This window comes from Odontomachus brunneus, unplaced genomic scaffold, assembly GCF_010583005.1.
Source record: "Odontomachus brunneus isolate Ranch 3 - 2012 unplaced genomic scaffold, Obru_v1 Obru_scaffold_012, whole genome shotgun sequence".
Taxonomy (NCBI): Eukaryota; Metazoa; Arthropoda; class Insecta; order Hymenoptera; family Formicidae; genus Odontomachus; species Odontomachus brunneus.
The window spans coordinates 1,556,889-1,582,669 of NW_022639462.1; the positions used below are offsets into that span (position 1 = coordinate 1,556,889).

At 45.7% G+C, this 25,781-nt stretch overlaps 1 protein-coding gene across 1 annotated transcript in view; it reads right to left on the reverse strand.

Annotated features, from left to right (window-relative positions):
- Positions 1–25,781, reverse strand: part of LOC116840813 (AT-rich interactive domain-containing protein 3C-like) — a 170,159-nt gene that overhangs the window by 19,035 nt on the left and 125,343 nt on the right. The window contains exon 5 of the mRNA XM_032808036.1: positions 23,756–23,828. Within this exon, the coding sequence (XP_032663927.1) occupies positions 23,756–23,828 (73 nt within the window). The remainder of the gene's footprint in view (positions 1–23,755; positions 23,829–25,781) is intronic.

The window sequence follows — 25,781 nt, forward strand, 5'->3', positions numbered from 1 at the left end:
GAGAGAGAGAGAGAGAGTGAGAGAGAGAGAGAGAGAGTGAAAGACACAGTGAGTAGGAAGGCGGCGAGGAGGGGACGTTTCAGGATGCGATTACGACTTTTCTTGGTAGGGCGTCCAATCAGCAGTTATTTTTATAACGGCCGCCGTCGCGCCATGCCGCGCCATGCCGCGTCTCGTCCGAGTGGTAGTGGTGGGCGAAGTAGTACCGCGAGGAGCAACAGTGGCCATCGCATGCTGCCTTCAACGAGCCGAAGTAGCCATTCGCTTGGCCGCGTGCAGGCGTTATGTACTATCGCATAATCCCGCGCGGTTGCCCGCGGAAACGAGGAGATTTTATGATAAAAGCAGCGGCATACACACGTCCGATCGACTGCGCGCCGGCTGCATCGGCCGCAAACAAGAACGTCCGGCTACCCTTTCGCGGTATTGCGTCGAAACAAGATGAAACGATCGGGACGAGCGGCGCAAAAGTGGAAGCAAAACGAGCGGAATTGCTCTTGATAATGAGAGCTTGAGCAGACATCGCTCGAAACGGCCCGGTATTCCGTGCGAAACGCCGAAAATACGGTATCACCCATCGCGAGACGCCCTAGACGGCCCTTTTAAAGAAAGAAAAAAGATTCAATTCGTCGTGTCTGTTTTTTCAATACCTCCGCCATCATTCCTATAATGTTATCCCTGTGAGGGAGAGAAGAAGAAGAGAAGGAGGGGGGGAGAGAAGGAGGAGGAGAAGGATGATGATGATGATCAAAGCGAGACCAGACGCGAGCGTACGCTTAGTGCCATATTCGCCGGGTATATTCGTGCTCCGTGGAGGGGGTAATTGGCATACGAAACAAAATGTTGCATTTTATGGGTTATTGCGAGGGGCGGCGTATAGGCGCGGCGGGGTCGAGGGAGTGCCCGATCTAATAACGATCGGTTATGTCGGAGGCCTTTATTAACACACGCACGCACACACACACACACACGTCCTGCCCGGTGCGGACCGGCCCCGCGCTCACGGCTTAAAGGGGTTTCAGACGCGCGAAACGGCTTTTCCCAGAATCTCGCGTGACGGCCCTGGAATCTATCGAATAAGCTGCTTCATACGCCCATGGAATATATATCGCAGAATATACACTCGTGCGCGAGCGCCTGCCTCCTTCCGCTGACGACCTTCTGCCTCGGCGTCGGTCGTTTCCGTCGAAATAAGGGTGATTCCCAGGGCGGTGTTCGGGCGTTTCCTTTCCTACTTACGCGCGCGCGTATTTTTTCCCGACTCGCTGACAGTCGACGCGCCACTTTTGGCGCGCGCTTTACGAGCTAATTTGCGGCTTTGCGGTTCGCGCTGCCGCGCGAAAGACGCGAGACGTCGGTCTCCCCCTCGCCCACGGCGTCACGCGTCGCCGATCGACGCGCCGACAACCCGGTATTGCGTGGATTCCGAACAACGACGAGCAGGTAGGTGGTGGTGGTGGTGGCACGTCATTCGCGAGAGGTCCCTCGTAATCACGTGTAATCACGTCACTTCATTTGAGAAAAGGACACGAACAAGAGAGAGGGAGAGAGTGTAAGGATCCCTCGCGACGTTAAAGGTCGAGGAACGAAACGAGGAACCCGGGAGTAAGAAGCACTACAGTAAGGGGAGAGAGAAGAGCGGCGGGGAGCGGGCGGGGAAGAGGAGAAACGACTTCTAGAGGCGAGAGAGCCTCGCGCGGGTTAACTTTGTTAGCGCTTGGCATTATCAGGCCGGCAAAAGAGATTGGCATTGCGAGGAATAGCTGGGAGGGGGTGGAGTTTCATATGAAATACACGCGACATTTACTGCCTACACCGGCTGGGCCCCTGCAAAGACGCAAACGCATTATAAATAGATCTCCTCCCTGTTCACCCCTCGCCGCTCCACCACCCCTCCCTCCACCCAACCCCTCGTCCCTTTCTCGTTCTTTCTCTCTTTCTCCCTTGTTCCCCTCCACCCTTCTTTTTTCTCTCCGCATCACTCGAGTTCTCACTCCCGGCCCTCCGGTCGGAGAGAGGCTCGGAGATTAAGAAAGGTCCCGGGAGAGGAAAAGAGAGGGAGCAACGGTACGGCCGCAGCCGCGCGCGCGCGCGCGCGTAGAGGCCGCTACACAATCTGGTTTATAATCTTGTTAGGATTTCGCGGAAATATTGGCGTAATTTACGATCCGTCTTAGCGAAGTTAACTGTCGAGCGAGTGCCGGAGCGATGGAACGACGAACGGCGTACGAAGAGGGGGTTGCGCGTCAAATGGCTGCGCTTTTGTAGCAATGCTCACGGCTCTCTCCGTTGCATTCTTTCCCCGTGTTTCTTTCCCTCCAGCCGTCTCTCAACGACGTGCATCCTCTTCCTCACTCCCTTCCGATTATCTGTCTCTTCGACGAGTATCCGTGAAGTGCTCACGTGTACGTCGTGTAAGCCGGTTTTGCATTCGCAGATCTCCGTGCGCGTCGCGGACTCGAGTACAATGCGGTTGTCGTCAACTCGCCGAGAGTCTACGCGATGTCAGAGGATGCACCGCCTTCATCGAGCCTCTCGGAAGCTGTTACGGGGATGCTGGATGCCGATGTAATGCATCTTTCGTCATTTACATTGTTTTCTATTTGGTTGCATAGAATTGCAAATACTTTCACAGAATGAAAGCGCAAACGTCAGTGTATGGAAAGATATATTAATATTGTAACCAAATATTATACTAAAAATAACAAGAAATGTTGTAAGTAAAAAAATGTTTTTATACAATATGTATAGTAATGTCTTTCCATGCATTGACATATATATCTTCTCTTAAAAGCATTTGTAATTCTATGCAATCAAATAAAAAGACAGTGAAAACTGCGTTATGTCGTTATCCAACGTTAACTTTTCGTACACTGAGAAAAATTTCTGGTAATAATTATCCAGCCTGTTACTTATAGTTACTACATTTAGTAAAATAGTATCAACTAAATATAAGAAGTGAATATTACTATATGAAAGTTAATGTTACTAACAATTTTGTAATTATTACCAAACATTTGGTAACATTTATCATATTGGTTACTATTTACTAAATGGTATGGCAAAACGCATTTGATAAGTACTACCAAATTTTTTTTTCAGTGTATACATACTGGGTGGTATCACCCACAACTAAAATTCAACGCTATCATACATCTTCAATTTTTGCATTGGTAACTATCAAATTTACCAAATGTAAATATATATATATATATATATATATATATATATATGTATATACATGTATATATAAAATTGTAAATATACTTTTTCCAGAGATGACTTACGAGACAATTTTTTCCTTAAAGATAAATATTTCAACAATAAAATGCTAAGTTTTTACTTAAAAATAATAAAAATTAGAAAAGTTACAAATTTTTTTGCAAAAACTCACTTCTTTTTAAATCGCGAAATATAATAATTTTTTTAATATGAAATGTCTTAAATTTTAATACCAAAAGTATGTAAATACTTTCTATAAACATTAAAATTAATCCATGAATTTTTTCAGAATTTTAGCATAAATATTTTAAAAGATACAGCTGTTTGAAAATACTATGGGTGGAAATCATCCAGTGTGTATGCGAAGGTTGAAAAAATAAGTGTGTATACGAAGGAAGTATATTGAGAGTCATAAACAGTTACTAGCCAGTAATGTAACATTCAATTTTGCTCTTTTGAGATTTTTGTGAAATTAACGTAAACTCAATTTTGATTTGCTATCCGACTTATTTTTTAAATGCCAATGTAGTAGCTAATTTATATATATTAGTATAGACAGAGCCTCTCTACTCTATTATATTTAATATGTAATGGCTAGACAGTTGCTGAATCATAAGTCTGATTCTATATTTCGGTGAATAATCGACCAATAACGAACTAATAACAAGTTAGCAAATTTAATCTAGCCTATACTAGCTAGCTAGCTAGCTAGATACTAGCTTTGAATTCATGCCGGCTAGTTCCTACTCGGGCTCGAATACATGATGCGAGACAAAGCAAGAATGCCACCGTCGAATCCCATTCTATCGAGACGTCAGTGTCTTATCTACGAAGATCGTCCCGCCGATGATCCCCCAAAGCCACTTGTTGCACGACAATCGAACGATTGTACTTCCGTGGGCTCCGACGCGCGAGATATTCCTGAGACATCGAGCTAAGTCATGGGCGTGGAGTGAGATTGAGAGAAGCGCTTGGTGGGTGGTATTACCCGGGATCTCACCCTCGGCGGTATCCCCTCATCGGATCGCGTAATCCACGGAAACAAAACGGGTTTTACTACCAGAGGTTGGAGGACGGATTATCCGCTGCGCGTAACTAGAGGCCGCTTGTTTAGAAGGAAGAAAATAAAGGGATTTGGAGTGGCGGTGAATTTGAAAGGCGGATCGATACGTCGAATCTGTAGCCGTCGAATGTGCTCGCAGGGGTAAAAGGAGCGAAGAGCGAGGGCGAGGAAAGGATAGACGGTGCGCCTGTCTCTCTAAACGAGACACGAGATACTAAGTGAGACGTAAACGGTGCCGAGGGCCTTGAATAATTTCTGCCCATCCGTCTGTCCGACATTTGTCTCTCCCTTTTCCCTTTCCCTTCCTTTCTTCCTTTATTCTTTTCCGTTTTTGAATCGTTGACTCCGTTTTCAACTGCTCCAAATCCACGTCCGACCGCGACCTGGGTGGGCCCCGCGTGAAATGTCGGAGCGACGACGACGACGACGACGACGACAACGACGACGACGACGATTCCCAACGCGCGCGCGCGGTCGTGTACCGCGGTTGCGACGACAATAAAATCTTCAAATAATATCACGAGCGATAAAACTCACCTCGGTCGCGCGTCGGCTCTACGGCTTCTTTGATAGACTTTACGAGAAGGTCTGATTTGCACGCCTGCCCCGTCGCGCCGCCATGTATACGCTACGGTTCAAACAAAGCCGACTTTTTGAGCGTCGGTGCGTTTAAGCACGTTTGAGCGCGGATTGCGTAACGATTGCTCTTATACGCAGGTAATATCAAACGTTTCGCGTGCCAGATGTGTTCGCTCCTTCCACCGTTTGCCACGCTCGGAAACCGGCCGAGATTGTTCGCGTGCTTCCCCCAATTAAGTCTGATAAATAATATTTGCACTTTCGTGCAGATTCTCTCTCTCTCTCTCTTTCTCCTCCCTTTTTCTCTTTCTCTCTCTCCCCATCTCTCCTGGTTTTGCGTGGACACCGTAATTAGAACCTGAGCGCGACGATATGATGACTGCCACACGTATCGCCTTTTGCGAAAGATCCCGTCTTTTCGCGAGACGTTTGTTCCGAAGACGTGTTCTTCATTGATGCCGTTCCGCTCGCGCGAGAAACACGACCACGACGAAGGAGACAGCCACGACGACGAGTCTGTCGTCGTGTCTTTGCTCGCGCATGGCTACTCCCACGGATGCGCTTACGAGGGCTGAAGGCGAGGGGTGAATGCGAGGGCCACTCGGGATTACTGCTAGGCACTTGCCAACAATGTGGCGAAGCTTTGATGTGACGTAAAATGGCACGTTAACCGGCGCGTCGTATCTCTACGGCCGGTTGCACATACGGCTTTATTTCGAAGCAAATGCGCGCCACCGGAAGACGCGATGGTCCGCTTTCGATTGAAAAGTCGTCTTTTTTCTCTCTCCCGCGACAAAACTGGCGACGTCGTTGCGACGCCGCCAACGGCAACATGGAAGGACGAAATCGAGCGGCCAAGTTGGCCAATTATCTCGTCGAGACTCCCGTCGGGACTCTCGTTGGTCTCTGCGCAAGAGATTTATCGTTTATAAAACAATAAATTATAACATAAAACGGCGCATCAAAGCGCGCACGGAGATTCTAAGACAATATATAATAGCTGAGACAAGAAAATCACTTGACAGATAAATTTAATGAAGATATAACCGAGACACAATGCACATCGGACATTTGAGGCCAAGGGTCAGCGTCTCCGGAAGCGTCGAGTGCTCATACGCGTCGAGGGAGAGAGAGAGAGAGAGAAAGAGAGAGAGAACGAGTGCGCAATCTCGTAGTAACGCGGAATCGCACGTGGAGTGGAGCCGTCGCGACGGCCGTAAAAAGAGGAGGAGAAAGAGGAATTTAACGACCGACGACTCAGTGGTGTGTACTCGTCGCATTATTATTCTCTTCTAACACATGTAGCGGCGCGGGGATAATTATCGAATCTTCCGCGAACGCGCGCCGTCCCGCGCGCTATTCTCGGGGTTGTAAAACGGCCGTGTCCAAAGCGCGGGATCTACTGCGTTATATTGTCCGATGCCAGATATAAATCAACCTATATCGAGCGGCGAAAATAACTTTCGATTCGTACTTGTCATTCTGCCAGAATAAGGGTTTTACGCCCGTCCGTTTGCGCGGCGTGTCGCACACGACCCAAATCGCGGCTTCCACGCCGCGCGCGAGACCGTTGCGAGACGCGAATTCGTCAGGGGTCGTAAAGCCGCTGATACGCCTTTGGGCCTTAACGACGTTAATCGCATCGGGATAAATCGTCATAAGTGGTAATGAAGTTTGTCCGTTAAGCGTCTCCAGCGCGCGCTTTACGCGCGCGCGCGCGCGCGGAATCGTTAAAGCGCCTTCTTGACGAATTTATGCGATTTCAGCGGTCACGCGGACGCGGAGATTGGCCGGCGGATACGTAGAAAAAGCCGCAGCACACTACTGAACTGTGTGAGCCGTGAGTCGTGGCGGAGAGCTCTCGTGAGGAGAGCGGATGGTTTTTCGCGCGACACACATATGCACACAGTCACGTCGGATAACGGGACGCGTAACGTCACGCCCCGCGCCACGTGTCCGCTTTTATCGAACCCGACGACAAGTTGTTTGTCGACGGCGCGTCACTTTACGGTGAACGCGAGTTCGCGCGCGCCGCGCGGGAATCGGCCGCCTAAATTCTCCCGCCTTTCTCGCCACGAGAGACGACGGATGTTCGCAATCCGCGAACGCTTCGAGCGAACGATCGTGCGACGCGACGCGACGCGGTCGTCGCGCGAGATCCTCCCCCGCGTCTCGTCTGGTAGTCATTCTGTTTTCCCCCTCCGCCCCGTAGCAGTGCCACGGGTCGGATTTTTCACGATCTCGTGGTTTGTCCGACGATAGCTTTATTCGTCGCGTGCCCCGTGTAGAATGTCGACGGCGATGTCCGCGGGCGGAACAAGCCCGCAATAAAAGTTGACGCGTGTTCGGTATCGCTGAAAACTTAACCACGACCACCTGGCCGCAGACACGTAGGCGCGTAAAAGCTCGCGTAGGACGCGGGCGGGCTTTATTTCCACGAGGGAAACGAAGGGACACGATCGTATGTGCGTGCTTCACAAAGCCAAAGAGGTCTCCTTGCGGCTCCTTTCAGTGCCCACCGCGCGGGGGATGAGGCGAAGAAGAAACGCCGTCCGATGGTATACGCACAGTCAGGTACACAACACAAATACACACACACACACACACACACATGTATATAACAGGTACGGAGGAAGTTGTACGAGCGAGAATGGGGAGAAGGCGATATATCACGAACCCCCAGAGCGATCGGCGCTGTTGTGAAATATTAATAAGCAAATTAGTTCAGACTTAGTGCCTCGCCAAATACTAAACCGCAATGATGGAAATGGCCGTCGGCCGTCTATAACGGTCGTATTTCACTTCCCACGCCTCGGCATCGCATCGCATCGCCCGCAGAATGCGATACTCGTTCCTCGACCCATCACCACCCCTCTCCCGCCCGATTCCATGGATCATCCCTATCCTCCTCCCTTTCTCATCCGCCACCCCTTATCCGTTCCTTCTTTTTCTCTCTCTCTCTCTCTCTCTCTCTCTCTCTCTCTCTCTCTCTCTTCCATTGTCTTACATTATAACACGCGCTGGTGGCTCATGGTACCGCGCGATGTGACTTGCTCGATAGACCTGGATAATAGCGTACACCCGCATGATTATACCGCTCGCGCGAAAAGTCGTTACCTTCACCGGAGCGTAAAAACAAACGCGGGAACTCATCGAAACTCGGCGAGGACTTGGCGTAGGGCGCAAGCGGCGTGTCCGTTGGGAGAGTAGCCGACATTGATGAAATTTACACCTTCACGGAGGATGTGCGAAACGTATGCGAAGGACGTCTCGCGGATCCGCGACGGATATCGCGAAAAAATAAAACGCGCGGAACAATGAGGAGCGAGGCGGAGCGCTTGCCGGCTTACGGTCTTCGTGAAATGTAACATAAAGCACCGAAGGAACAGCACGCTGGTCCACGTAGAAATCTAGTTGTGGGTGACCGGATTCAGTAATAAAATATTGGAGCAACTAATTATGCGTTTGCTGCAACCGCAGAACGATTGCCGAGTCATTGGCGTTGTTGACGATATCTGATTGGTCCGGCCAGAGTGTATTCATGATAAGTCTGCCGTGCTAAGGAAAGAATGGTTAACTACATTTGTGACTTAACCACTTTTTTCCTTGGCACGGCAGAAGTGATACACTGAGAGAAAAGACTAGTAATTATAACAAACTGCATTTAGTTACAGAAATTCATTGAATCCTCAGTAACTAATACTAAATATGATAATAATTACCAAATATTTAATAGATCGGGAGTATGACGTAATTGCATTCACAGTAACATCAATTAAATAATTTAGTAATAGTTACTTAATGTTAAATATTTGATATGAAATATATTACAGTTATCAGTAGATATTTGATGATTGTTATAAAATTGTTATATCCCATGTAATTAAAAAGGTAGGTACGAGTTCTATTTTGTTACCAGTATAAGTATGTTTTGTTGCAGCACAACGAAAAATTCATTCATTTGCAGCTATTACATCGTTTCAATATCTATTATTACAGATGGTTGGTTGAACTTACCAAAAATTTTGTAACTACTACAAAATCGCTTATTTTGCTCAACTATTCAATAAGTTTTATTTACCAAATATATTCTGGAAGCAAATAAATTTTACTTCTATCAAATAAATAATTTATTTTACAGAACTAAATTAATTAATAAGTATTGCCATAGCTTTGGCCCGCTATATTTACGTCTACCATTTAGTAATAGTAACAAAATTTTGATAATATTTATTAAATTCTTCTCTCAGTGTACCCTAATCGATTTCCGCATAAACACACATCGAAAATATTAATGTTTCGTGTTTGGAATTTAAATATTTGGCACAGAGACGATTTGATTGGCATTATTATGTTCTTTAATAGTAGGATGTATTAGTGAGAAAGGAGGCAATTAAATTTTTTCTGTTTGCTATTATCGAACATTTGGTTGATCCCATTCGATCAAATCTTGGTACAAACTTTCGTTTCGACAAGAAAATCCTTCTTTCAGTGCACTGAGAAAAAATGTTTGGTATTTATAACTATAATATTGTAATTATAATTACATAGAGAAATAATTACTATAAATTACGGTCAAGAAAACAATTTCTTGTTAAATTTTACTGTAGTGTTAATGACAATAATCTTATATCCACGTCACTACTATCATTTCTGTGTTAAAACAAGCAAAAAATATAATTGGGACAAGAAATAACTGTAATTTTAGTTGGATGAACTATTTGTTTCTCTCAGTGTGAATCACGCGCAACTACATTGATGCAGTTGATGTAAAAAAAGTAATTGAGTCGTATCAATCATACACATATTACCATCACACAAGAATCGTCACGGTCATCCGCTTTCCAGAAAATAATATATCCATTCAGCAAATTACGCGTTAGTGTAACAATAAGCTACATTGGTTGATATATTTACTGCTCAAATCGCAGCCATTGAATAAATTAATAATATACATAACTCATCACAACAATTATATGATTCGTTCAGTCGATTAAACATTCGCACGAACGGGTTTTGTTCAAACAAAGTCTCATTAACCAAACCTTTTTTCTCAGTATAGAGTGATGCGCGCCGTTTCACAACTAAATGTTTCTGGCTGCGTGCGCCGGCATATCGTTTTCCCTTCTTTCCGTGTAGCATTCCGAGCCGGAGGATTACGCGCGGTACGATCAGCGAGCTTGCGCGAGGAACATATAACCTCTCGCAAGTACATACTATATACGATCTAATCGAAGGCAATTCATTTGCACGGTGTCTACGAGGAGCATCGCCGCGCCGTGCTGCGCACACGTATTCGCGCCGGTCTCGCCGGAGCGGCGGGGAAGAGATAGCGGAATCTCCATAAATCAATCTTTACGTTCCGGGGTAGACAATAATTCCAACTGCGAGCGATGCCGACAGGAAGCCGTGGACGGACGGGGAAGTCGGCGATCTCGTGCCTCGACCTCGTTGGCAAACGAAGGCTGACTCTTGGGACAAGAATTCGACAATTACGTCACGAGAACGTAACGGATGATCGCGGGGAACGAACGCCTGGCGTCGGGACGTCTAGAATGTGCGAACGTCATCCTGTTAAATGCTTTCCGTTCGGCCGTTCTCGCTCGCTCGCTCGCTCGCTCGCTCGCTCGCCCGCCCGCCCTCTCGCTCACTCGCTCACTCGCTCATTCGCTCGTGTGTGCTCGCGTGCACACACTATCTATAGCGTTGAAACGTGCCGGAGCAGCCGGCGGCTCCCTCTCGACTCTCGGATGCTGGAAGCCATCCGGTCACCTGTCCGCTACTGGAAAATGTAGGTCGAACTCGCGCGCGAGAGCGAACGAATAACTAATTGGACAGGTGTAACGTTCCCGCGTTTACCAAGCATAACTGTCACGGCGACTTCGGCGCGATAGAAATTCAATTATCCGCCCGCGGGATCAAAGGTCAAGCGGACTCACGCGCGGGATAGACACGCGGGTGTTCGCTTATTTCGTCTCTTGTTCGCGGAAAAGAAAATTTCGCAGTTCGCGCAAGTGAACCAGATAAAAATCCAGCGACGTGAGACGATATCTCTGGCTGCGCTCCCGTTGGCGCTTACAATGCTTACGAGCATCATTTCATCCTTGTTTCTATCAAATACTAAACAAGGACAAATGATGATTACACGCGCTATAAGCGCCAAAACAAACGCAGCCTCTGTTGCTGCAGTCAAAAACGTTTGTCAATGCTTCTGCTGTATTAAAACTTGCAACAACTGAAAACAACTCTGGTCTATGCAAAAATGATCTAACTTACGCACGCGCGCGCGCGCGCGCGTGTGTGGGTGTGTGTGTGTGTGTGTGTGTGTGTGTGTGTGAAGTACGTTTCAAGAAAAATAAAAATGAAAATTTGATACATGATTGAAAAGAGTGTACAGATAACACTGAGGTTCTTCGCAATCGTTTAAGAAGTCAAACATGGTCAATTTTCTTCTCTTTGAAGATATTTATTGAAAGACTTAAAAGATGAGCAAGAAAGGCGCAACTAGTAGATAATAAAAGCTGTTCTTTAATTAATTTTAGGCTCATAAGTTTTGAATTTTTTTGTTTTATGTATAGAAAAACATACACTGAGAGAATTTTACAGTAAAAGTTACCATAGGATTTTATAACCGAGAAATAGATCGGCATTCTGCAGTAATTCATTATCCTTTCGTTTCATATTTTAGAAACATGCTACTTATATTTTAGGAATTGAAATGTGTTACTAAAATATGTGTTTTTAGTAGTTGTGTTCTAGCAAATGTTCCTCAACAAGATAGATCTTACTGGCAATTGCAAACTATTGAAAACATAGCAAAAATGAAGAGAATTTATATGAAAGAAAACTATAATATTCTTTCTGTGTATAAGCTATTACAAGAATTTGCCTTCCGTTTTTACAATCGAGTTTCTCATCCGATCCCTATTTCTACTAAGAAGCAAACAATTTAGTTTTATTCATTGACGACTTTTTCTCTTGCAAGTTGGTTTGAAAACGCAACTATGCGGAGATTTTCATTAGTTTTCCATTGTGAATGACTGAGAGTCATCGCCGTTTCTCGGCAAACGTTCCCGAACCAAACCGAGATTAGACGAAGTGTTGAAATATTTTCGAATGAGAACTGGATGAGGTCTTCGAAAAAATATGTCAGAGATCTTTCTTCGAAGATCTTTCCTGAAAAAACCTCTAAAGCTGCCGCTTACAAAATGCATGCAACGCTTCTCTCTGAGGAGCTTCGCTCGGATACCGTCAAATTCGCATTATAATAATAAATGTCCGAGGAATTTCTCTCTCTCTCTCTCTCTCCCTCTCTCGCGCGCGCGGGTTCCTGCACGAAAGCGTCATTTTTGCGTAGCCTAGCTGCAATGCCGCAAGGCATCAATCAGCGGGGGGAGACGGAGGAGCGAGAAGAAGGCAAGGAGGATACGTTATTATTCTGGGATTCCAAATAATTAGCGATGATTGCTCGCCTCTTTGGAGAAACACGACTGAATTTATCACGAAACTTCTGCGAAGAGAGAACGAGCTACCCTTTGATAATTGGAGAGCGCGTGAAAGAGTTTCGTAGTTTGATCCTCCTCCTCACGCGCTTCCGTATAAACGTAATCTCCTTCCAATTTAGCGGTGTATTGAAATCATTATTATTATTATTGTTATTATCATTATTGTTTAACGTGAAAAATGTTTTTTAGACGATGAATTCTGAAGAGCCGCTTCGCGAGATATTCCGTCGTGAGTAACGACGTTTTGCAAGTGAGATAAACTGATAGATAATCGTGGGATCCAGTTAGTTGCAAATTCGATGAGTTGCGCCGCTCGGATTCGATAAGAAAACTTAATCGCGCCGCTTCCACGAAAAACGGATAGAACGATCACGAAATGTTAGTCGAGCGACGCGACGACGACGACCAGGCAAGCGGTTATAATCGCTCGTCCGGCCGAAATCCACTTGGCACAACTGCTTAAAGATTAGATTAATGTCGAAAAATAATATTGAGAAAATGCTCTATGACAGATCAGTATTGTGGAATCGAAATAGGTAGCGGATTGGTCAAGAATGTTATGGGGGAATAACAGGAAGATCTTTCAATAGGAAGGACAGAAAAACACTTTCAATTAGCGACACTCTTGTCCTTTGAAACGAACTCCACTGTTTCTTTAAATAAAAAAAAAAAAAAGATCAGTCGTTTCGCGGCCATCGTCGCTGCTGTTCTTTCTATTCTCACCCATTCTCATCCATTCTCAAAGAAATAAAGATATAAAAGGGATCCGACCGAATACAAAGGTGGCAGAAATTTATAGGATTATGGCGTGACAATTCTGAAATTCTTGTTAATCCCCCTTTTAACCCTTGTCGGAAGACGATCACATCCGGAGAAAATATCTAGAAGGTGAGATCGGTATTGGAAATATTCACATTGGTTCCAGTGATATTTCGTAAAAAAACGAAAAACTTGTATCAAAGAGAAAAAAGGACAAAGGCAATTGAAAAGGTAGATTTACGAAGGAAAATACCTCGACGAAATCCATCATCTACGGTATCCGCCTACTTCTTAGGTTTTAATGTACTTAGTTGAGTTCGTCGTCGGGATTTTATTCTATTATAAAGGGGATATCCGGCGCCGAGTATTTGGACAGAATGAATTGACTCTCTTTCTCTCTGCCACCCTACCCCCTGCCTTTCTCCTCTGTCTTTTTTTTTTCCCAGTGGTCATCGTCGTCGCCGTCGTCGTTGTCGCGGGATGTCGACACCAGCTCGTCGATTTGCTCGACAAGGTCGTAAAGATGATAAAACGGAGCGGGCGCGAGATACAAACAGAGGAGGCATAAACGGAGGTGTTAAGGAGACGAAGGGGACGGCGGGGAGAGGCAAAACCCGGTAATCTTGGCGGCGTACACTCGCAAGACCGCGTACACTCGGCCCGCCTCGCCTCGCCGTTAGATCTCGTCGATTAAAATCGGCCGCGATCGCGCTCTCTCGCGCTTTCCCCATACGCGTCTTCCATATGCTTCTGCGCCCTCCCCCCAACCCCCTCGACCCTCGAGAAGAAGAGGCCGCGGCTCGCCCCGACGATTTTTATAGGCGTCCCTTTGGACCCGCTCGGAGATCGATTCTCGGTAGAGGCAGTATAACGCATATGAATTTTAATGTTTATTACATAATAAAGGCCCGTGAGAGACGAGTGACGCGCCGAGAGAGGTTCTTTGAAATCCATAGGAACGAGCGGTGAACCGACGAGTTGCCGCTTACCGCGCGACGTCGCGTTATTTAACGAATTACCGCGGCGGGCAATACACAATAGCGACGGCGGCTCGCCTCACCTCGCCCCCGATAAGCAATACGGGCTTCTTGTATGCGATATTCGAGAGTGAAAGGCCATCACACAGAGAAACGGCCTCTTCTCAATACGATATCGCGTCGCGGGCGCGCGATGAAGCCGATTCGAGCGTAAACTGATTTACAAATTTCCAATAGCGTCAGCGGATCTCTAATTTGCATTCGAAATAGCCAAGGCCAGCGGTGCCTAGCGCATGGTATCGCTGGCAGGGGGGAGGTGAAGGTGGTGGTAGCGATGGTGGAGGAGGAGGAGGAAGAGAAGGAGAACGAGGAAGAGGAGGAGGAAGAGAAAGAGGAAGAAGAGGGAAGGGGGAAGGAAGGTGAAGCAGGAGGAATGAATCGCGGGAGGGTAAGAAGAGGGCAGCCGCGTGCGCGTGCGAAAGAGAGGAGAAACTATTTTCGCGAGGGAACGTTGCTTTCGCTGTTGCGAGGCGAAGTCACATTCAAACTAGTTGCAATATGCCGTGACGGCGTGCAGTTACCGAGTAACGGCGTACGAACGTGCTCCCGGCACAAAATACCGAATAATAAGAGAATGAAGGGAGGGCGGAGGTGGAGAGTGTGCGAGGAGGAATCGCGCGCTGCTCGCTTCTCGTATCGGCCCACCGGCGAATCGCGCGCGTCGTCTCCTTTAGTTGCACAATGGAAATATTTTCTGGCGCGCGCGTCCGCGCCAGACTTATCCGCATGCGACACGTACGTCGTCGACGTACCTACTTACGTATCTACGTACGCACGCGAATCTGTGTGGCGGACGGAGGCGCGCGCGCACACGCGAAATAACGGAGGTACTAAAAGGTACTAAAAGTAACGGCTGCGCGGCACGATAACTATTAAGCCGCTGCCGGATTTTGCCCAGGCATCGGCCAGCTAGCTGCTCAATTTCGCGATGGTGCCTATGCTTTGTGCCCTCCGATCTTTCTGGTTTCCCATCGTTCCCTCAATTTTCGTGCGCGCCCGCAAAGGCGCGCACGAAACCGAAGCGATCCAGCGAGCGAACGTTGAGGCCGATCCTCCAAATCTGAAGGTTCCCCCGCCGGTCACGCGTCTTGTCGACGTAACGAAAAGCCGGAGGAGGAGAGAGCAGATTTTCATGTCTGTTAGAGACCGTACGAGACCCAAGTGTGCAGATGGGCACGCGATAAAACGTATTCTGAGGAATTGGAAGAGATGTGTAACATGTTCCAGAGAGAAAAGGAGAGAGCGAGGGAAGAGGGAGGCTGGGAGGAGAAAGATGGAAGGACGAGGAGAGCGCACCTATGAGAAAACCTCTATGTAATATCTTGTGTATGCAGACGTCACGTACGCGGTGCGTGTTCACAAGTGTGTGGCGAAAAGTGTTCGTGCCGAACACGTGTTCTCTCCGCGCTAATGCGTTACCCGCGCCGCGAGTAAAAAGGCATTTTTCTCGAGTCGGCCGTAACGCGACGCAACTCCGCCAAGCTCGTGCGATGCACTTTTCAGCTCGCCGCACTCGAACGACGTGCTGGTCGCGAGGCCGCGATTAATTCGCTCCTCCAACAGAACGCCGAATCAAGCGCGCATTTTCCGCGTATATTTAACGCGCGTCTATTTTCGTCGTGTATATATCGCTAATTGCATTTCCCCAACTTTTCTGTCAAAAGATCGCGCCGCCAAAGGAGCGTCGCGCCGCAGTCGTGAGTAAATCAGTTTCATAGTCTCTCTTTTTCTCTTTCTTTCGCGCGTCAAAATATACGTACACGAGATCCTCGGCTTAATTCCCGCGAGTATTTAATGCAACGATTCATGAAGTTCCCTCGCACTCCTGTGTGTCGTTGTGCACTACCACCTTGTGGGAGTGCAAATATACGATACGTGACCGCGCGAAGCAGATGAAAGAGCGAGCGAGCGAGCGAGAGAGAGAGAGAGAGAGAGAGAGAGAGAGAGAGAGAGAGGGAGAGGGAAGCTAAAGATAATAACGTATTCGACGAAGAATGGCACTACTCGCGCGGTCGTCCGTCGCGGTGCGAATTACACTGGCGATTGAAACTCGTTCGTGATGGAAAAAAAAGAGGATAAAAAAGGAGGGAAAAGAAGAAAAGAAAGCAAGAACGGAGTCCTCGGGCTGTCGGAGGTGCCGGGATTTGCATATTAAATGGGTTGGGATTTATAACGGTCGCTCTCGTGCTAGCAATATGCGCGATAAATAAAGAACGTTCCCCGCGCGCGCGCGCGAATCGATAGAGCCGCGAAGTACGGTCGAATTTTCGCGCGAGCGAGCGAGCGGAACGCAAATTTCGCGCGTGCTAAATTAAGAGAGTGAAAAACCGAAGTGGGAAGCGAGTAAAAAAAATGTCGCGCGTATCGTCGATATAGCATTATCCGTTTTGGTAATATTCTTCTCTCGAAGAATTTTTACAAAATTTCTATATTATGTATTAACAATGTGTGTATTTTCATATAACCATGAATACATATGGTCAATGCAATGCTCGAGAGTAAACAAATGTTCCACTGTAGCTGGTTGCAAGTACATGCAGTTACCGGATAATGTGAGAATATATTACTCGGCGCGAAAATATTACTTCTCCCTTCAGGTGAATCAGTAACAATGAATTCCTGATCGAACTCAGCAGAAAGAGCATTTTATCGATAATCGATGAATGCTCACTGATTTCCAGCAGAAACACCGCCAATGCACTACTGTTCTACTTCACGCAAAAAAAAATTTCAGTTGGTGCAACCAAATAGGAACTAACTGAAAATTAGGTGATCAGAAGCGATATTTCTGTTATGAAAACTAATATTTCTGTTGTCGCAACCGAAAACATTCGTCTGAACATTCAACGATATTAGAACTCGGTTGAGGCAACTCAGAACAATTGACTATACAGAAGCCTCATAAAAGAATTTTTCTGTTCCTACAGCCCAGTTTTCATCTGATCCTTGAGCGACCGAAAATTCGATTATACCAATAGAATTTTTTTTCCGTGCTTATGTTTTACTGATTTTAACTAGTAAGCTTTCGCTCCAAAATCTGTAATACATAAATTTGTTTGATAGCAGTGTTGCACTTATAAAGGGCTTTTTTCTGGGAAAAGAACTGCCGGAAGATGAGACTCCCTCGCGAGAGGCAAATAAAGGAGAAACACACGGGATTCTTTGAAACAATATTATTTTCATGCATCGCGGGCTTACGTCAACTTCAAAGCAATTCCCAAGCCTCGTATCCACATGTGTGTGTGTGTGTATGTGTGTGTGTGTGTCTTTAACCTTAAAAAAACCTTATTCGTTCAAACTATTTATTTATTTAACTTTTTCGATTTTGTTACTACGGATTTTGGTCCGACGCGTTTCGCCGGAACAAAAGTCCTGCTTGTAACCGAACCATCAGCTTTGAGTGAAGCATTTCAATTACAGAATACATTGATTGTACTTTACACGCAAAAAAAATCTCAGTTGGTGCAAGTGAATAGGAACCAACTGAAAATTAGGCGATATTTCTGTTTTAAAAACTAATATTTCTGTTGTCGCAACCGAAAATATTCGTCTGAACATTCAGCGATATTAGAACTCGGTTGAAGCAACTGAAAACAATTGACTATACAGAAACCTCTAAAGGAATTTAAGGACTATAAAAGAATTTTTCTGTTCCTATAGCCGAGTTTTCATCTGAACAATCGAAAATTCGGTTGCACCAACAGAATTGTTTCTTCCGTGCAGAAAGTTCTAGAGTTGTTCGGTCGAACTCGCGTGTGTCTCATCCGGAGTGAAAATTTCGATTTGATATCGATGATCGGAGTCATTCTTAGACTTCTTTTCTCCTCACACTCGATTTTGCACCGATCGTGGTGCTGTCGAACGATCTCGCGGGATGATCCCGTTGAGATGCGCCATGTCAAAAGTGTCTGAATCGTCGGAGTGTTACGCGTTGACTCTCGCGAACCGGTTCTCGTCGTACCTCGACGGCGCAATCTCGAGCAAAGTTATGTTCCGCTTGCGCGAATTTGTGCGTTCCGCGTGCCTCGTCGGCGCTTTTGATATACGAATACCGCGTCGCGGCAGGTTCGAAACGGGCGGACACTTTGTTGCGGAACGGCCTTGGTAATATCTATTACCGCGCCGAATTTAAAGAGCATTAAAAGATAAGTTCCTCAAAAGAGAGGAGGTTCCCATGTGACGCTCGTACAGAGCAAATACAACGCTACAACGTAGATAAAACTCTGCACGCGCGCGCGTGCCCACCATTGACTCTAATACGTTTAATTCTATACGTTTAATTCACAATCATACCTCTTGATACGATATTTGGCGCTTGTTTCACGGCGAGCTTGTAATTAGGATCGCGAGGGTGTAATTACTGCGATATGGTGTGAAAACGCGATCTGAAATATTCTGCGATTATAGTTGCAGCCATTTGGACCAATAGCGTGGTCATTGCCGGAAAAATACTACGAATGTCTCTCCGTTATTGTGTTGTCACAATCATTATTTGACGATATACTTCGCACTCGCGGAAAAAAGCCGGCGGGACAAGGAAGACCGCATTTATTTGCCTGAAAAGCGGCGCGATGTATCGACTTATTTACGGACTTCCTCTCCGCGATTGAGTATGACACTCTGTACACACAGAAAAATATCATTCCACCGCTAAGAAAAGCAATTACTCAGTTTACTTTCCTTCTCTCGAGCAGTGACTATTTTCAACAAAGAACACTTTCTTGATAATAGTCTTAAGATATGTTCATCGCAAATTTGAGGAAAGCTCATTATCATGTACTCAAACGAAGGATTTATTCTCTTTTACATTCTTTAACTCTGTCCAATGAAAAGTCGATTCAATTCTATATAGTGACGAATTTTTCTTTTGATTTTAATGTTCTTGGTTGAAATACTAAACTCACTGAGGTACAGAGTGTACTTTGAGAGCGAATTTAATCCTTGTGAAGAGCGGATATATGAACTTATAAGATATACTCATCGCGAAAAAAGCTCATTATCATGTACATTTACACGCGAATATCACAAAGCTTTACTAGGGGATTCAAAATGTATGCTGAATAAATTTGACCCTCACGGTGAAGACCCGCGACAGAGATTTAGGGCTATATAAACTCATAAGATATCTGAAACGAGTAACATTTACTTGAGTGCAGTATGCATTCCTCTGTGTGTAGCATGAGGAGCGTAGAGGGATCCATTTACTTGCACTGAGAGAAAAAAATAGTTGGAATAACTATAATCTCACTATATTTTATAGTTCGTTTTGGCCTCAAACATATATTTATAGTTCATCTAAACATGAAGATATAGTAGAATGAACACAGATTTATAGTCACCATCTTATTACTCTATATATATGGTAAAGCACCTTTTGGGAATATAGTTACATGTACCTATATTTGCCAAATATTCCAATTGTATTGACTATATAAAATAGTTAATTTCTCTTACCATTCAATATTTGCCACCTTACCATATTTTTTATTTCAAATAATTATAATTCGTGGTAAAAATTTTACACGGGTCAGTAATACTATACTTATATTGTAAATATTACAAATATTATGGCAACATTTACTGTAAAAATTATATTCCTAACTATAATCTTTTTACTATGCCATTATAGTTCCAAATATCATACATTTTTCTCTCAGTGCACTATTCAAGTGCGACACGCCGGTCTTCTTGAAACTTTGCATATATCGTACATCGAAAAACATTAGACATGTATTGTTTTATTTTGGCTAACAAGACATTTTAAGGTTAGAAAGCGCATTCGAAAGCACAATGATAACTAACGCTACTCCCGAGCGTCATTCTTTTACAGCTTTTACGACATTACTCTATTGTAATTTCATTGTCTGAATGTTTCTGAAGTCGCTAATTATGATTTTGACATTAGTTTGTAATCGTAATTATGGGTCTAAAAAACTTCTTCGAAACTGACTTTGAATAAAGTCTGAAATGTCTGTGATTTCGGTCCGCCATTTTGAATCTCGCAAAACTAGTGTCAAAATCATAATTAGCGACTTCAGAAGCATTCAGACAATGAAATTATAATAGAGTAATGTCGTAAAAGTTGTAAAAGAATGACGCTCAGGAGTAGCATTAGTAATGGTGCTATAAAATATTAAATTTTCGAACCTTAAATACCTTTAATTTGCGTTTTCTAACCTTAAAATGCCTTGTTAGCCAAAATAAAAAAATACGTGTCTAATGTTTTTCGATGTACTACATGTGTGCAAAGTTTCAAGAAAATCGGCACTTGGGTAGTGTTAGAAGCATTTACTATATTGAATCTACTAGTTAGAAGCATCTACTATATTGTACACTGAGAGAAATTATCAAAATACCAATGAATTTTTATATTTGATCAGGATATTAAACTTAATCGAATACTTTCGGTCATGATGGCATTTCGTCAGAGAAATCGATCAAAAAATTATGAACCGATATTTCTGATCGGATACAAAACTTCATTGATCATTTTGATCAGATGTATCCATTTGTTAATTTCTTACCGAATAATTTTACACGGGTCAGTTATACTATACTTATATTGTAAATATTACAAATATTATGGTAACATTTACTATAAAAATTATATTCCTAACTATAATATTTTTACTATGCCATTATAGTTCCAAATATCATAGATTTTTCTCTCAGTGTGCGTTGCGTCAAAAGCCAGTATCCCGTAAGTCTCACTCGGGACTCACTGGAAGCGAATACGCGGGCCGAAGGGTGCGATAAAAGGGAGCGATATCCGCGACAATTTGTCCGCGCATTTACACGCGCTATAGGAAAGGCTGTGCTCTCCGCCTAGCTCGGAGGAGAAAGCGATGATAGCAAACACAAATTGGTGGTGGCTGGACTAATATACCCGAATATGATGAATGGTCTTTTATATCCACGGACGTAGCGAGGTGTTATGCGTTACGTTAGTGTTGAATTATTGCGTGCGTGGGGCAGCGCGCGTCGGCACAATAACGCAGCCCGCGGGAGGGCTCGGCGGGCCCGGAGGCCCCGGACCTGACCGGATTCCCCGGACCCACGTTCGCGTCCGAGCTTTTACCCGCGCGAGACATCGAGATACGCGCGCTCCGCTCGGCCGGTGCTTCCTCCTCCTCCTCCTCCTCCTCCTCCTCCTCTCTCCCTTTCTGCATCTTTCTCCCTCGTTCTTTTTACCCCCTTTGGCCCTCGCGCCGCGATTTTAATCGAGCCGCGTTACCGAGCGAATCGGAAGATCAATCGGCGTTGATCTCCGCGAGGATTTATGGTCCTCGACTCGTTTATTACCATTCACCAGGTATAATATAACCCGTGAAACAAACGACGTCGTTCGCGTACACGTCGCGTCGTCGTGATATCTCATCACTCGCGTTATAACCGTTCCTCGATTTACCTTCACGCCCAAGCCACTCTGTCGTCTACCGCCTGATCTGTCCGTACAATTCGAGGATTCAGAAATTCCGGAAAATCCGCGAATTCGTCAAGACTGATAACGGCATGCCGAGGCGACGTGTTACGTAAGACCTAGATCGATATCACTTCACATAGCGCGTGTTATCACGTCGCGCGTTGAAGATCGCGGGGCACACATCTTATCTATAAAGTCTGAATTACTGTCCGCGCAAAAGACTAGAGCGCACGTGAGAAGACGACGCGAGGAGATGATTGGAACGAGAGAAGACGGTCAGAGACGTTGATCCAATCTACTCTAATTATTGCTAGGGAGGTAAGCGTAATAATAGCCGTCTCAGACTCAAAGTTGCGCCACGAGTTCGGCGGCGGCAAGCGACAAGGAGAGAGCGAGAGAGAGAGAGAGAGAGAGGGGGGGAGGGAGGGAAAAAGAACGAAAGGAACAGAAGCACACTGACGCATCACTGGCGGGGCTTGATTGATGGACGAGTCGCCATGTTTATAATTAGAGCCCGACGTTTCCGGTTCGCCGTTCGACTCTCGCGCGGCAATTCGCCACGGATCAATCTCTCTCCTCTCATCCACGAGAAACTGCGAGAGAAAAGCTTCGCATAGACGCGGGCGGAATAGCGCGAACGCAGAGCGGGAGCTCGAATTGTGTGACGTCACACGATGAATTCCCCTCGTGCGTTATTTGGGGCAGGGGGGAGGAGGAGGGTGAAAACGTACGATGGTGTACCCGTCGGACTCGCGGAAACGCGCGATTTCACGGACGTTGTTCCGCTCAGCTCGATTCTAATTTCAGTACTTTCGGCTCTCCGAGCAGATGCGACGTGTTATCGAACCTTTTAACCACGTGGACGTTTACGACGTGGTCGGTCGGACGGCTCGTCCAACGAAAATCCACGTGTGCAGGAAACGAGATGCGGGTTATGCCGCGCGGCAGTCGCACGTGTGTATCTTCTTCAACGGTCGACGAGTTCAAACGGCGATTCTAAAGCGATTTGCGCGCCAAGTACCTGGCGCGACTGAAACCCAACTGGAAATTTATCCCACGACCCTGCCGTGCGAAATTCTATCGGGCGGGGTCCCTATCCCTGGATCCCTATTTCTGGAATTCCTGGCAAAACTACGTGATCTTTTGGCGGGTCTTGGTAAGTTACGTGAGGCAGCGAATAAATCAGGACATTATTAATGCTAAGAATTGTTAACAATCCGTAGCGATGCAAGAATGATCTAACCCATATAGGGGTACGTTTCGGAAGAAATGAAAATGAGAATTTGATAAACTTATTTAAAAAGTGCAGATAGCACTAAGATCTTTCGCAATCGTTCGAGAAGTCAGATATGGTCAATTTTCTTCTCTTTATAGATATTCATTGACAAGCTTAACCTTTAAAAAATACGTAAAAAAGACATAACTATAGTAGAAAATAAAGACTGTTTTTTAATCAATTTTAAACGCCTCCATAAAGCTAGGATCTTTATATGTAAAAAGATATATAACCCGTTGGTAAAACGAAAACTAAAAAATTACAATTTTGGAGATTGGAGCTATTCTTGCATAATTCTGTGTGGCCAATTGAGACTTTACTGATAGTTAGGAACCGATAATATCACCTTATACAAGTCAGATAATTGATTGACATCAGCTTGATGAAAACCATGGGGCAAATTTCTAGTCGGATATTTCTGCGGAGAGAAGTCGGCCGGCCGATATCGTCAGGCAAATTTCTGACATCTCTCCTTCCTGAAGACGTGAGATAAAAGTAACGTGCGACACAATCAGCAAAAATGCGCGACGTGAATGCACGAGAGGCTGAGCGCAAATGATGAATGTGAGAACGCGGGTAGATCGCGCATCTGCCGAGTCTCGAGATATTCGCGGTACATTGTCGCCTCCGTAAAGCTGGCAAGTATCGCGAGAATCTCGTAGGCGGAATGGCTCGTCGAGAGGATCCTTATTAGTGAACGAGTCGTCCTTGAACATGCCACGGGAATGATCAATATTTGTAATATAAACTCCATTATGATACTTCATCACCGCTCGCGGGGTAACTCACTCGCTCGCTCGGCGGACGCGAGTGTGTGCGTTAAACGCATTATTTTCGTGCTCAATCGATTCACCGGTGTGATGTAACTGTATTCCATTTGATGCGACTTACCTCGAGCCTGCATGAAGGAAAAGAGGTCGTCGAGGAATTCCTTGCGCTGAGGTTCGTCAGAGAGCTCGTAAAGCTGCAACACAGAAATCGAAAAGCAAATTGAGTACATTGCGCGTTCTTGCAAGATCTGCAGAACAAATCGTCCATTGTTATCCATCGCGATGTTCGCGACGATGGATTTTCAGCGCGACGCAACGTAATAACAATTGAACGCGCATATCCGACAACGACATGATCATTTTTCTCGTAATCGGCGATCTTAGTTCCACCGTCGATAATTAATTCTAGGCGCAATCGAGGGAGACATTTTAGAAAATATCTAAAAGATAAGAAATATTTATTCGGTGGGCGTATTCACTTATGTCTGAATTCTTTCATTTAAATAGAATCAACAGTTGCCTTCGCGAAAAGCCACGAGCTCTTGGGAAAATGTATATTTCCTTATCTGAGAAATATTTTATGTCAGTGTAAGTGAATATGTTGTTACTGCTCGCCGAATAGATAAACTTCTGTTTTCCAGATATTTCTTTTCTCCCACAGTGCACACATACGCACATATACACACATATACGCGAAACACGCACTCTCGTGCACACGATTGTGTGCCCCGGCATTTTCCTGCGTGCTTTCCTCTGTTCCGATCAGGAGAATAAAACGTTACCTCGCGGCGTGGTAATAAAAACAGGAGTGAAACAAGTGTGCTCATAGCGACAGGCAGATTAGTTAGCTCCGATTATTAATGATTCCGTTTAACCTGCCTCATAACCCGAAACCCTCGCCGGCCATACGAAAGCCAAACCCCCTTCGGGCTAGTGGCCCGTATTATCATATTTGTTATGTACGATGTGCTATATCTAATCTGAGACCCCCTAATTGCTTTTATAATATGAGCCCCGTCCACCCTCGCTTTCTCTTCTCCTACCGCGCCTCCTTCGCCTCTTATTCCCCGGCACTTTCTGCATCCCTTAAACGCTTCGCCGCGTTCTCTCCGCCGACTCTCTTTGCAACTCGCGAGCTCGACTCGTACGCTCGCCGCGACGATAAATTCCATTCAACTAATCGCGATGTTTCGCAACACTGCCTGCCTCTCTTCCCCCAAGGGCGAGTAATAATTAATTCGCTGCCTCGCGCGCGCTCGCGCCGTCCATCTTATCTAGTTTTCCGCTTGCAATTAGCTTGTCCACGCGAGTGGACCATGAGAGTGCAACAATGAAACGAAAGTGACCGCGCGGAACCGAGAGCGTGGCGCGCGTGCATATTGCTCGCTCGAATTTCAGCTCAATCGGGGACTTGAGCGCTCACTTTGCCCGGCGCAGCGCGCTCGAATTCCCTTCTATCGAGTATCGCGGATAATGAGACGTAGGATCGCACGCAGACATCTTATCCGCGTTAATTAACTAACCAACTAACTACCTACGCTCCACCTGGCGATCTGGTAACCGCGGTCGTTAACGGGCTTCGTTAACGACGATGCATCATAACGGAGAAAGAAGTCAGGCGCGCGCGAGAGAGCCCGGCTCTCGCGTTATTCTCCGTGGAACTCGAGGGATATTAATGACTTTTTTTTTATAATAGCGCCCCCAATGAGTATCGCGTTGCCAGAGAACCCCTTCGACGCGCTGCGGAAACGTAGAAGGATTACGTCGAGCCGTAACGCCGTTACGCGTGAAGACGTAAACGTCAACGCCTGTCAGCGGGAAAAAATGTCGAGTGCGCGATACGCACGGTGACAAAACGGAAGACGCGCGTACACATGCGAGTGCGAGGCGAACACTCAGTGAATACGATCTGCGTACAGCTGCGTGTCGCGGAGCGATTCCTTAGCTCTCTCTCTCTCTCTCTTTCTCTCTCTCTCTCTCTCTCTCTCTCTGTAGCGGCGGCAGGTGTAGCGACCGCCACCCCGCGTACGGTAAAGATCGTCATTAATCGGCATTAACCGATGAATGAAAGAAAAGGAGACAGGAAGAATGAAGTCGCTCCTCCCGTTTTTATTCGCAAGCTGAGAGAAAAAGTCGTTGTCGAAGAA